The sequence below is a fragment of the Bombina bombina genome, chromosome 10 (assembly GCF_027579735.1).
Source record: "Bombina bombina isolate aBomBom1 chromosome 10, aBomBom1.pri, whole genome shotgun sequence".
NCBI classification, from domain to species: domain Eukaryota; kingdom Metazoa; phylum Chordata; class Amphibia; order Anura; family Bombinatoridae; genus Bombina; species Bombina bombina.
Genome location: NC_069508.1, coordinates 65,051,030 through 65,065,398, shown reverse-complemented (window position 1 = coordinate 65,065,398; position 14,369 = coordinate 65,051,030). Strand labels below are relative to the sequence as shown.

The 14,369-nt window shown below is 34.7% G+C and overlaps 1 protein-coding gene across 5 annotated transcripts in view; it reads right to left on the bottom strand.

The window, feature by feature from the left end:
- Positions 1–12,613, bottom strand: part of LOC128640657 (myomegalin) — a 285,549-nt gene extending 272,936 nt beyond the window's left edge. For all 5 annotated transcript variants that reach the window (XM_053693086.1, XM_053693087.1, XM_053693088.1 and 2 more), the window contains exon 1: positions 12,244–12,613. In XM_053693086.1, coding sequence (XP_053549061.1) covers positions 12,244–12,384 — 141 coding nt within the window. In that variant the 5' untranslated portion in view covers positions 12,385–12,613. The remainder of the gene's footprint in view (positions 1–12,243) is intronic.
- Between the last annotated feature and the right edge of the window lie 1,756 nt (positions 12,614–14,369).

Here is a 14,369-nt window from a genome sequence, read left to right as displayed (position 1 = left end):
GCAGATCTGACCCTCCTCATTAAAGGGACATTATACACTTTTTCTTTGCATAAATGTTTTGTAGATGATCCATTTATATAGCTCATACATGTTTTTTTTAAATGTATAGTTTTGCTTATTTTTAAAACATTGTGCTCAATTGTAGACTCCTAACCAAGCCCCAAATTTTAGAAGTATACTGTTGTCTATCTACTCATGCTTGCTCCTGTTTGGTAAAGGATCTTTTCATATGCAAAGAAGGGGATAGTGTCTGCTCTTTTTGCTTTCCACCCCCTTTCACTGGGTGTCCCAGCCTAATCTCATCAACAGTGCTAAACTGGGAGTTTCTAAGTAAGTTTTTAAAAGGCTTTATACTGGATTTTTAGATCAGTATCTGTGCATATTCTTCTTCATAGTAGTGTCTATTACATGTAGTTATATGAAAAATTGTGTATATTGTCCCTTTAAGTATAACAGGGTTTAACAAATGTTGTTCATAATCTAGGAACCAGCCCATACATTTTGGAGCAAACATTATATATGATATATAAAAAATAAAAAGTAAAATTGTAAAGTAAAATTCAATCCAATATGTGCAAATCTATAGATAACAAAATAGTCCTAATTATTTGTGTATCTTTATTTTATTGTTTCTATTTTGCAGAGGTACATTTAAAGGGACACACACATGCAAAAAGAATGCTTTTAAATGTTAGATAATTTTATTATTGCATTTAACTATGTGTTTACCCTCTGTAAAGCACAGTTCATCTTAAAGGAATGTTAACCCTTTGAGCGTTAATGACGGCTCTGAGCCGTCACAGAGTTTCCCACTCTGGTGCTAATGACGGCTCAGAGCCGTCACTAGCACTCTCCTACCTTGAGGGAGATCTGGGGGCTCCCACCCGCTCCTACCCCGGCGATCGTGCCTGCAGAGTGATAAGCATCACAGGGCTTCCTGTTTTGTGTGGTGACGTCACGCGCAATAACGTGATGACGTCACCGCGCAACTTTATTTATACTTAACAATGTTAAGTATAGGAGCAGGGGGCATGCTGCTTATAAGCCTGTATCTCAGGCATCTAAGCAGCTACGGACCCCCAAGACCCACCATTGGAAATGTAATCGCGTAACCTTTCCAGCGGTGTAAGTCTTGGGGGTCTTAAAGAAATAAAAAAAATTTTTTTTAAAAAAAGGTTGTTCAAAAAATAAAATAAAAACATTAAAAAATCTTAGCACCTAGGTGGGAAACTGCTTAGCACTCAAAGGGTTAAACTAAAAATTTTTTTTATCAGGCATATGTAAGAGCACAATTTAAACATGTTCAAATATTTTTTGTGTGAAAAGGAAAACGTTGTTTAAAAGTATCACATTACTAAGATGAAATGCATGTTTATGCTTAACACCCGTAGGAAATAAAAATGAATTGGCCTATAACGACAACTCCAACTGTTTCATATGTCGGCAATGAAGTGCCCAAAAGCATAAAAGCAAAGAGTATTTTTTTTCAGCAGCAGTAAACACCATTAGTATTTGTCATAACTTTCATTGCATTATACACTTTTCTACAGAATCCTGATGCACTTGATACACAAACCTTCAGTCACTTCAGAATATATATTATTTTATATTAATTTAATCCAAGCCATAAAGCCCAATTTCTAAGTGATATAACTGCATAAATAATTATCTCTCTTAGCAATAAAAAAAATTAATACAGCTTCACCAAAAAGCTCTTTTTAAATTCCAATGAACTTTATTCACATACTTTTAAATCAGCACGACAATGAGGAGGTTAACAAAGTTAACTTCAAACTTTATCCAGTGCTCAAAGACCATAATGCATTGCACTAGATACCATTTTAAAAATCTTATAAAATCACATGATTTGTAAATATTAACCCTTTGTATACAAAAAAAAATCTTATGATGGGAATAGATACTAATAAACTGATACTGGTAGGATTAATATGAATATCTCAATTTTAAAAAAAACAATAAAAAAATATATAAACACAACAAGCATTCTATTAAAAACAGGTTAGTACATCATTTATAGTGTATTGAAGAATCTAGAGTGACACACCTATATATTCATGAAATATTTGTCTGGCTTTTGCCATCAATAATCTATTAATAAAGAGAAAAATAATACATTAAAGGTATGGTAAACACCAAAAATCTTATTGTTTAAAAAGATAAATAATAATCCCTTTATTTACCATTCCCTAGCTTTGCATAACCAATATAAATACACTTTTTACATCTGTAATTACCTTGTATCTAAGCCTCTGCTGACTGCCTCCTTATCTCAGATCTTTTGACAGATTTGCATTTCAGGCAATTAGTGCTGACTCGTAAATAACTTCACATGCGTGAGCACAGTTTTATCTATATGAAACACTTGAACTAACGCCCTCTAGCTGTGAAAAACTGTGAAATGCATTCAGATGAAATGCGGCCTTTAAGGGCTTAAGAATTAGCATATGAGCCTACCTAGGTTTAGTTTTCAACTAAGAATAACAAGAGAACAAAGCAAATTTGATGGTAAAAGTAAATTGGAAAGTTGTTTAAAATTGCTTGCCCTATCTGAACCATGAAAGTTTTATTTGGACTTTACTATCCCTTTAGTAAAGAGAATAAAAAAATCAATTAATAAAAATAAAGAGAAATTTATTTATTCCCAATAATTTATAATATTAAACGCTGAATTAAAGAGGTTAGGTGCTTGAGTCTGTAATTTAAGGATCCAATACAATTTTTGTCTGCATACAATCACCTTTTAAACCTGTCTCCCCTTCGCTTAGACCTAAATATAGATTCAGTTGATTGCCATCTCAACATTGTGATATCCCTGTTGTGTACTTTAATAAAATGCCTAGACAAAGCTGAATATGAATTGTCACCTATTATTTAAAGGAACAGTAAAGTAAAAAACAACTTGTCAATTTACTTCTGTTATTAAATGTGCCTTATTCTTTGGTACCCTTTGTTGAAAAGTAAGCCTCTGTAAGGTTAGGAGCAGCAATTCACTACTGATAGCTAGCTAAACACAGTAGATGAGCCAATGACAAGAGGCAAATAAGCGCAGCCACCAATGACCAGCTACCTCCCAGTACATTGCTGCTTGAGCCTATCTAGGTATGCTTTTAACAAAGGATATCAAGGGAACACACCAAATTTGATAATACAAATAAACTGGAAAGTGGTTTCAAATTGCATGTTCTGTAGGAATTCTAAAGGTTTACTTTTAACTTTACTGTCCCATTGAGACAAATGTTATTTTATTCTAATAGCCACTTCCATAGTCTTTCTATAAATAGATGACAGATGTTGTGGTACAATTGACGCATACCATGGTCTCAAATTGTTCCCCTGTAACTGCTGATCTGACAGAACTAGATATCGACATCTGGTCACACATCTATATTTCTTTTTGTCACATCTGAATTCTCCCTTAAACTTGAAACCAGGAACTTTGTAACCTTATTTTTTAAGCATGATTGGTAACACCAGGGCACTGTTTTTTTTAATAACCAAAATGGCAACCCTGGAAGATAATCTCCTTCAACTGCTTATCTCCATATAACACGGGTAGATATTTCTTGATAATTCCACAGGTATCTTGATATTAATTTAAATATTTAGTCTAAACTAGGCCACTCACATCTTGCCATTTACTTATTTGGGAAAAGCAAATCATTCCTTTCAATTGACTGAACTTCACCAAATATTTTATCTATAATCCACCTAGGGCTATCCCTAGACATAAACAGGCCCATTTATCAAGCTCCGTATGGAGCTTGAAGGGCCGTGTTTCTGGCGAGTCTTCAGACTCGCCAGAAACACAAGTTATGAAGCAGCGGTCTAAAGACCGCTGCTTCATAACCCTGTCCGCCTGCTCTGAGCAGGCGGACAGGAACCGCCGGAAATCAACCCGATCGAATACGATCGGGTTGATTGACAGCTCCCTGCTGGCGGCCGATTGGCCGCGAGTCAGCAGGGGGCGGCGTTGCACCAGCAGCTCTTGTGAGCTGCTGGTGCAATGTTAAATGTGGAGAGCGTATTGCTCTCCGCATTTAGCGAGGTCTTGCGGACCTGATCCGCAGTGTCGGATCAGGTCCGCAAGCCCTTTGATAAATGGGCCCCAAAGTGTTGTCAAAAGCCATTACATTCTTTTCAAAACAGTTATTAATGTGACCAATTCCATTTCACTGAGATGAATTGGCTCTTGGCTATAACCTACATTATATGCTTTGGATGACTGCTTTTTACATACAAAAGAGTATTATCTGCTATAGGTTTTCTATATAAACTCTAACTACTACCTATGGCCAAAAGTTATTTGTCAGTAAAGAGACCAGATAAAGGAGACATTTCCTGTGAATATTTCCAAGTATTATGAAGGCTGAAAGTCTTAGATAGGCCCCAGTTTATTCTGCTTTCTTGGTAATTTGTATGTACTGATTAACCTATTGTGCACACTGGAAAACTTTTTAGGCCTACAAAAATGTGTAGAGAAAAATAAAAAAATAAAATATCAGATCAAGAATTGGATAATAAATAGGAAATATTTGGCTCAATTAATAATTTGGTAACTGGCCACAGTGCTGTATAACAAAGTTATAAGAGAGGCCATCATCACATCTGAAGTTGTACCTTAAAGGACCGTTATATACAATAGAATTGCATAATCAGCAAGTGCATAATAAAGACAATGCATTAGCATTTAGTCTGAATTTTAAATGGGGGGTAGATTTTGTCTGACAAATTTCAAAATTGACTTCAATGTGCCAGCCCTCTGTGTCATGTGACAGCCATTAGCCAATCACAGACTCATATATGTATACACTGTAAATGTTTGTGCTTGCTCGGTAGGTGCTGGCGCCTCAGAAAGTGTCTATATTGAAGGACTGTGTACACTTTGATAATGGAAGTCAATTGGAAAGAGTTGTGTGTTACTGTTTTGCTGTAACAACACTGTCAACTAAGAATACCAAGAGAACAAAGAAAAATTGGTAATAAAAGTAAATTGGAAAGTTGTTTAAAATTACATGCCCTATTTAAATCATGAAATATTTTTTTTTACTTTACTGTCCCTTTAAATATCACTTTGCGCTTAATCCTATGTTATGTTCAACCTTAATGCAACTAAATCATTTATCAACTAAGCAGTCCTAATATGTTGGCAACTAAAATTTTAAAGTGAACTGTAAAAATAATTTTAAAGAATTAATAGACCAACCAAGAGCCTTTAGATAGAACAAATATATGTATGCACGTTTCATTTAAAGGGATATTAAACAGTATGAGTATGAGCACTATATGTATAATCTTTTTACAAACATTTCTTGCAAACACTGTATCTATATGCTCTCACAGAAAGGATCTAAGATTCAAAAAGATTACTAAGGTAAGAAGTACTAAAAAAAACTGAATCATGAAAATGTAATTCTGACTTCCAAATACCATCATTAATATAATAGCTCTAGTCTTAAATTTAATCAATTATGTTCCATTTAACAGTGTATTACAATTATATATCTATTACCTGGATTCATCATAAAGTTGTTTTTTATAGAGTTTTTTTTTCTTTTACAAAAGGTTTCAATATGGAACTGGTTTAAACACACAAATAAAAAGTGGGGAAAAAAATGTGTCCATGGAGAGCACTGTCAATTTTGACAGCCATGCAATACGAAGTAGCTGGGTGTGGGCAGAGTAATAATTTGCAAAATTAAAACATATTCTGCTATTTATAAATGTTACTAAATGGAACATGAAACGTACATTTTTTTCTTCCATCATTCAGATAGAACACACAATTTTAAACAACTTTCCAATTTACTTCTTTTATCACATTTGATTTGTTCTCTTTGTATGGTTTGTTGAAGAATCAGCAATAGACTACTAGGAGTTAGCTGAAAAAAATCAGATGAGCCAATGAAAAGAGCAGCCACTAATAAGCAGTTAGCTCCCAAGAAGGCATTCCTGCTTTTGAGCCTACCTTGGTATTCCTTTCAACAAAGGATACCAAGAGAATAAAGCAAAATAGATAATAGAAGTAAATTAGAAAGTTGTTCAAAATTGCATGCTCTAAGTGAATTGTGAAGGAAAAAGTTTGGGCTTTATGTCCCTTTAAGCATAAATTAATTGCATAATTTTAAATAATTTGATTTAAAGGGACACTGAACCCAAATTTTTTCTTTCGTGATTCAGATAGAGCATGCAATTTTAAGCAACTTTCTAATTTACTCCTATTATCATTTTTTCTTCATTTTCTTTGTATCTTTATTTTAAAAGCAAGAATGTAAGTTCAGATGCTGGCCCATTTTTGTTTTTTTTTAACAACCTGGGTTGTTATTGCTGATTGGTGGATAAATTCAACCACCAATAAACAAGTTCTGTCCAGGGTTCTGGATAAAAAAATAGCTTAGATGCCTTCTTTTTCAAATAAAGATAGCAAGAGAACAAAGAAAAAATTATAATAGGAGTAAATTAGAAAGTTGCTTAAAATTGCATGCTCTACCTGAATTAAGAAAAAAAAAATTTGGGTTCAGTGTCCCTTTAATGATAATTTATGTTGGAAAAAATGGAAAAAAATATTAGCTAATTTTAGCTTAATATTAGCTTACATTTTAGCTGCATGGTCAGTAAAATGAGCCATAAACAGTTATTTATCAGGGGCGCGATCCAATATAGATCGCAGTTTGCGGCGCAAGCGAGGGAACCGGCGTCGCCCGCAGTTTCAGCTCGCAACTCGAGCTATCCCATATAAGTCGCCGTCAGATGCTAACGTGCCGTAAGTCTGACAAACCAGCGATGTCCAGAAATCTGCGCAAGTACAAATTTCTGGCGTCGCCAGTGACTTGCGGCACGTTAGAAACTGCCGGCGCCTATAAAACCTGACTAAAGTCTAAAACACCCGCACTGTCTAACACGCCTCCCTAACATAGCCCGACAAGTCTAACACGCCTCCTAAACATAGCCCGACACGTCTAACCCTCTATCCGCTATCCCCCCTCACTAGCCTAACAATAAAAAAGCTATTAACCCCTAAACCGCCGCTCCCGTACCCCGCCGCAACCTAATAAAGTTATTAACCCCTAAACCGCCGCTCCCGTACCCCGCCGCCAGCTATATTATATCTATAACCCCCTAAAGTGAGCCCCTAACACCGCCGCCATCTATATTAAAATTATTAACCCCTAATGTAAGCCCCTTACACCGCCGCCATCTCTATTAAAATGATTAACCCCTAATTTAATCTACCTACCCCGCCGCCAGCTATATTATCTATATTAACCCTAAGTATATTATAGTTAATATAGGTATTACATTATATATATTAACTATATTAACCCTAATTATATTAGGGTTAATATAGTTAATATAGTTACTATAGTATTTATATTAACTATATTAACTCTATCTAACCCTAACACCCCTAACTAAATTTATATTAAATTAATCTAATTCATTTATAAACTAAAATATTCCTATTTAAATCTAAATACTTACCTATAAAATAAACCCTAAGATAGCTACAATATAATTAATAATTACATTGTAGCTATGTTAGGGTTAATATTTATTTTACAGGTAAATTGTTAATTATTTTAAGTAGGTATAATAGCTATTAAATAGTTATTACCTATTTAATATCTACCTAGTTAAAATAATTACCCAATTACCTGTAAAATAAATCCTAACCTAAGTTACAAATACACCTACACTATCAATAAATTAAATAAACTACAAACATCTATCTAAAAATACAATTAAATTAACTAAACTAAATTACAAAAAAAACAAACACTAAATTACAAAAAATAAAAAAAGATTACAAGATTTTTAAGCTAATTACACCTATTCTAAGCCCCCTAATAAAATAATAAACCCCCAAAATAAAAAAAATCCCTGCCCTATTCTAAATTAAACAAATTTCAAAGCTCTTTACCTTACCAGCCCTTAAAAGGGCCTTTTGTGGGGGCATGCCCCAAAGAATTCAGCTCTTTTGCATACAAATACAATACCCCCCCATTACAACCCACCACCCACATACCCCTATTCTAAAACCACCCAAACCCCCTTAAAAAAGCCTAACACTACCCCCCTGAAGATCTCCCTACCTTGTCTTCACCACACCGGGCCGAACTCCTGATCCGATCCGGGCGATGTCTTCCTCCAAGCGGCAAAGAAGAATTCTTCCTCCGGCGATGTCTTCCTCCAAGCGGCAATGAAGAATTCTTCCTCCGGCGACGTCTTCCTCCAAGCGGCAGCAAAGTCTTCATTCTTCCGGCGGCATCTTCAATCTTCTTTCTTCGCTCCGCCGCCGCGGAGCATCCATCCCGGACGACTACTGAACTTGGAATGAGGTACCTTTAAATGACGTCATCCAAGATGGCGTCCGCCGAATTCCGATTGGCTGATAGGATTCTATCAGCCAATCGGAATTAAGTTAGAAAAATCTGATTGGCTGATTGAATCAGCCAATCAGATTCAAGTTCAATCCGATTGGCTGATCCAATCAGCCAATCAGATTGAGCTCGCATTCTATTGGCTGTTCCGATCAGCCAATAGAATGCGAGCTCAATCTGATTGGCTGATTGGATCAGCCAATCGGATTGAACTTGAATCTGATTGGCTGATTCAATCAGCCAATCAGATTTTTCTAACTTAATTCCGATTGGCTGATAGAATCCTATCAGCCAATCGGAATTCGGCGGACGCCATCTTGGATGACGTCATTTAAAGGTACCTCATTCCAAGTTCAGTAGTCGTCCGGGATGGATGCTCCGCGGCGGCGGAGCGAAGAAAGAAGATTGAAGATGCCGCCGGAAGAATGAAGACTTTGCTGCCGCTTGGAGGAAGACGTCGCCGGAGGAAGAATTCTTCTTTGCCGCTTGGAGGAAGACATCGCCGGAGGAAGAATTCTTCTTTGCCGCTTGGAGGAAGACATCGCCCGGATCGGATCAGGAGTTCGGCCCGGTGTGGTGAAGACAAGGTAGGGAGATCTTCAGGGGGGTAGTGTTAGGCTTTTTTAAGGGGGTTTGGGTGGTTTTAGAATAGGGGTATGTGGGTGGTGGGTTGTAATGGGGGGGGGTATTGTATTTGTATGCAAAAGAGCTGAATTCTTTGGGGCATGCCCCCACAAAAGGCCCTTTTAAGGGCTGGTAAGGTAAAGAGCTTTGAAATTTGTTTAATTTAGAATAGGGCAGGGAATTTTTTTTATTTTGGGGGTTTATTATTTTATTAGGGGGCTTAGAATAGGTGTAATTAGCTTAAAAATCTTGTAATCTTTTTTTATTTTTTGTAATTTAGTGTTTGTTTGTTTTTTGTTATTTAGTTTAGTTAATTTAATTGTATTTTTAGATAGATGTTTGTAGTTTATTTAATTTATTGATAGTGTAGGTGTATTTGTAACTTAGGTTAGGATTTATTTTACAGGTAATTGGGTAATTATTTTAACTAGGTAGATATTAAATAGTTAATAACTATTTAATAGCTATTATACCTACTTAAAATAATTAACAATTTACCTGTAAAATAAATATTAACCCTAACATAGCTACAATGTAATTATTAATTATATTGTAGCTATCTTAGGGTTTATTTTATAGGTAAGTATTTAGATTTAAATAGGAATATTTTAGTTTATAAATGAATTAGATTAATTTAATATAAATTTAGTTAGGGGTGTTAGGGTTAGATAGAGTTAATATAGTTAATATAAATACTATAGTAACTATATTAACTATATTAACCCTAATATAATTAGGGTTAATATAGTTAATATATATAATGTAATACCTATATTAACTATAATATACTTAGGGTTAATATAGATAATATAGCTGGCGGCGGGGTAGGTAGATTAAATAAGGGGTTAATCATTTTAATAGAGATGGCGGCGGTGTAAGGGGCTTACATTAGGGGTTAATAATATTAATATAGCTGGCGGCGGTATAGGGGGATTAGATTAGGGGTTAATAATTTTTATATAGGTGGCGGTGGTGTAAGGGGTCAGATTAGGGGATAGATAAGGTAGATGACAGCGGTGTAAGGGGTTCTAATTAGGGGATAGATAAGGTAGATGGCGGCGGTTTTAGGGGCTCACAGTAGGGGGTTAGTTTATGTAGATGGCGGCGGGGTCCGGGAGCGGCGGTTTAGGGGTTAATAACTTTATTAGGGATTTCGGGGGGGGGATCGCGGTTGACAGGTAGATAGACATTGCGCATGCGTTAGGTGTTAGGTTTATTTTAGAAGATCGCGGTTGACAGGGAGATAGACATTGCGCATGCGTTAGGTGTTAGGTTTATTTTAGCAGCCAGTTTAGGGAGTTACGGGGCTCCAATAGTCAGCGTAAGGCTTCTTACGGCTGCTTTTTGTGGCGAGGTGAAAATGGAGTAAGTTTTCTCCATTTTCGCCACGTAAGTCCTTACGCTGCATATTGGATACCAAACTGCGCTGGTTTGGTATACCTGCCTATAGCCCAAAAAACTACGGGCGACGGCAGAAATATACGCACGTAACTTCTAGGTTACGCCGTATATGTGATACCAAATCAGCGTAAATATTGGCGTCGCCGGCTTTTGCGGGCGACGATTTATATCGGATCGACCCCCAGTTTGCTAGGTTGAAAGTCCTTTAATTCTCTCAACTTAATTTTTTGTTTAATTTTTGGTTTAATTTACATGTCACCAACTGTAATGTATTACTGAAAGGTCTAACTTCAAAAGTATGTGTATAAATAAAAAAATAAGAAGCAAGTTTAAAAAATATTTTATATTTATATATCCTTTTTGTTTTTTAAGTAACTGTAGCGTTGTAGGATGTGACAAGCAGTAAAAACAGCATAATGACTCAGTTTTCCTATGTTGGAACTATCTTGTAAAAGATTTTTACAGACTGGGTGGTTATCTGCTGTGCACAACAAGATTTAAACAAAAATAGCACAAGAATTCATTAACCTATTTTTAGAATTTTAGAAGTTAAATTGCCTATTAAATTAGGCATCAAGTCAGTATAAAAAAAACTATTAAAAATAAAAATTCAGTTATTAACAATAAAACAAATATAGAAATACTCCTTCATAGGAAATATTTACTTCCTCTCAACATTACAACTGATGGCAGCGTACAATTAATTGGTAAAAACATTTAGTAAAAAAGTCTATATACAAAAATGCAAGTAGCAGAAGACATCATGAAATTGAAAGACCCTGAGAGGTGACTACCTCTTCTACTCTCAAATTAACATATTTCACTGTAGATTGCAAGCTCTTTAGAACAGGGCCTTTCCCCACCTGCATTTATTTGTTTTGTTTAGCCTGCTGTATATATCCAAAACCATGGAATTTGGCAGCTTTTGAAAAAAAAAACAAATAATAATAATATATAAATAATAATATGAATAATAATATAAATACTACTACTACTAATAATAATATAAATACTACAACTACTAATAAAAATAGAAATAATATAAATACTACTACTACTATTACTGATAATATTAATATAAATACTACTACTACTACTAATATAAATACTACTACTAATAATAATATAAATACTACTACTAATAATAAAAATATAAATACTACTACTAATAAAAATAGAAATAATATAAATACTACTACTACTATTACTGATAATAAAAACAATTATATAAATACTATTTTTACTACTGATAATAAAATAATAACATAAAATAATAATAATATAAATATTACTCTTACTAATAATAATAAACATAATAATATAAATACTTCTACTACTATTACTACTACTAATAGAAATAATAATAATAATATAAATACTACTACTACTTTTACTACTAATACTACTAATAAAAATAATAATAATATAAATACTACTACTATTACTACTACTAATAAAATAATAATATAAATACTACTACTGCTATTACTAATAATAATATAAATAATAATTATATAAATACTACTACTATTAATAATAATAAAAATATATAAATACTTCTACTACTATTACTAATAAAAATAATAATAATAATAATATCCATACTATTACTAATAAAAATAATAACATAAATACTACTAATAAAAATAATTATAATGAATAAATACACATGCATTTGCAAACACATCAATATATATGTACATATATAGACAAGATTGGACCTCTTAAGCAGTGGTCCTAATAGTTATTGCACCCATGTCACCCTGGTAATTAAACCCATTATAGTCTGTATTTAAAATACCCCAGCCCATGCACTTACTCTTCTGTAGACATCTTCGCTGCTGTCCTCATACTTCTGCTGGATTCGTTCCTCCAGGAAGTAGATCCGCAGCTTCAGACTGAAGTTTTCCTTCTTCAGGTCATTAAGGTGCTGTGACAAAGTTCGGTATCCGTTAGACATGATATGTTATGTGGTCCATAGGGGCACCTTCACCCCCTCATTTTTCAGCACAGCAACATAATATACAAAAAACAAACAACTAAATCAAAACTAAAACTAATCTATAAAAGCACACTATAAAAAAGGTAAAGATATGGCTATGATATCATTATGGAAGGGTTTCAGCCCACTGGGAGCTGAAATTTTGCTACACTCTTCTGGAGTCAATATGACTGGAGTGTAAGAAGACAGCTCAGCTGCTTTTTTTTTTTTTACCTCTGGGAGATATTTATGGAATCTCAGTCTGATGAATCTGCTAACTCCATACTGACACAAGTGCTGTAAACTGATATGGTAGACAGACTAAGGGTTGCACTGACCACTTTGACATTCAGAGGACAGCTGTTCTAAGGTTGGGTGAATGTCCCTCTGAATCCTTTTGGACTAAAGTTTATCATAAACCAAAATGGCTATGGTTAAGCTTTTTTTTTTGAGTTTCTGTTCAACATGGTCACACCAAATATATTTAAATGACGATTACAGTAAATGCTTTATGTTTATATTCTTATTCTGTTTATATGAAATGTAATACACATTACTACAAGTAGACTTGCTGGGCACAGTTTCTGATTTAGGTATGAGGAACATATGCTCCATATGTTGTGTGCAGAACATTAGCTGTCACTAAAACACTGATAGCTTTTACTGAAAGTAATTTTGCAAAAATGAAAATGCACAGACATTGATTTAATTATAATGCCCCTTTAAAATGAAAACATCTAAATACTAAAGACTTAATATCTCTTTCTTCTTTGTAAAAATAATGATTGCCCCAAGCTGTCTAGAGAGGCTAAATAGCAAATTCTTCTGAAAATTACCTTAACCCGCAATGTGAATGCATAGAATAGTAGACAAAATAATTTACATCAGGGATGGCCAACTGGCAGCCTATGGGCCACATGTGGCCCTCTACATTAGTTTTTGCGGCCCCTGGGGAAAAGTTAATTTATAAATGTGTGCTTTGGGGATTTATGGAAAATGGACAAACAACATACACAGTATATTTTGTAACCTTATCTAAATCTGAATCTGTGCCTCTAGATATTTTTAGGAAATATATTATTTGTGTGTTTTTAATACCCTTACAGACTTTAAAGAGACAATGTACACTAGATTTTTCTTTGCATACATGTTTTGTAGATTATCTATTTATATAGCCCATCTGGGAGTGTTTTTGTAACAATGTATAGTTTTGCTTATTTTTTTAATAACATTGTGCTGATTTTCAGACTCCTAACCAAGCCCCAAAGTTTTAGACGTAGACTGAAGTCTACAGATTCCTGTGGTTCCTTTTTGTCTAATCTGTCTTTTCATATGCTGGGAAGGAGGTAGGGGGGGGGAGTATCTGCTCTTTCAGCTTTCTGTGCCCCTTTCACTGGATGTCCCAACCTAACCTCATCAACCATGCTAAACTGGGAGCTTCTAAGTAAGTTTTTAAATGGTTTTATACTGGATTTTTATTTTAGTATCTGTGCATATTCTTCTTTATAGTAGTGTCTATTACATGCAGTCATTTCCTACGAAAATTACTTTTACAGTACGCCGCTCCTGGCTCTACTTAGCAGGTCTGTTTGTTTTCCCTAAGCACATCGGGCACGCTGTCTATTCACAGCTGTCCCGATCACGCCATTATACTCAATGTAGCTCACTCCCGCTCTGGTCTGGTAGCAGGAGCAAACTACATTGAGTTTAATGGCATGATTGGGCCGGCTGTGAATAGACAGCGTGCCCGATGCGCTTAAGGAAAACAAACAGACCTGCTCAGTAGAGCCAGGAGCGGCGTACTATAAAAGTTATTTTTGTAGGAAAATTTCTCTGAAATCCTTTCAGGTAGAAAGCTGGCGTTAAGCTGATGTTATATAATATTATTTTGTGGGTTTACTGGCCCTTTAAAGTAGTTTTGCATATCATTGACAGGCATTTTAAAGCGACAGTTTACTCCAAAA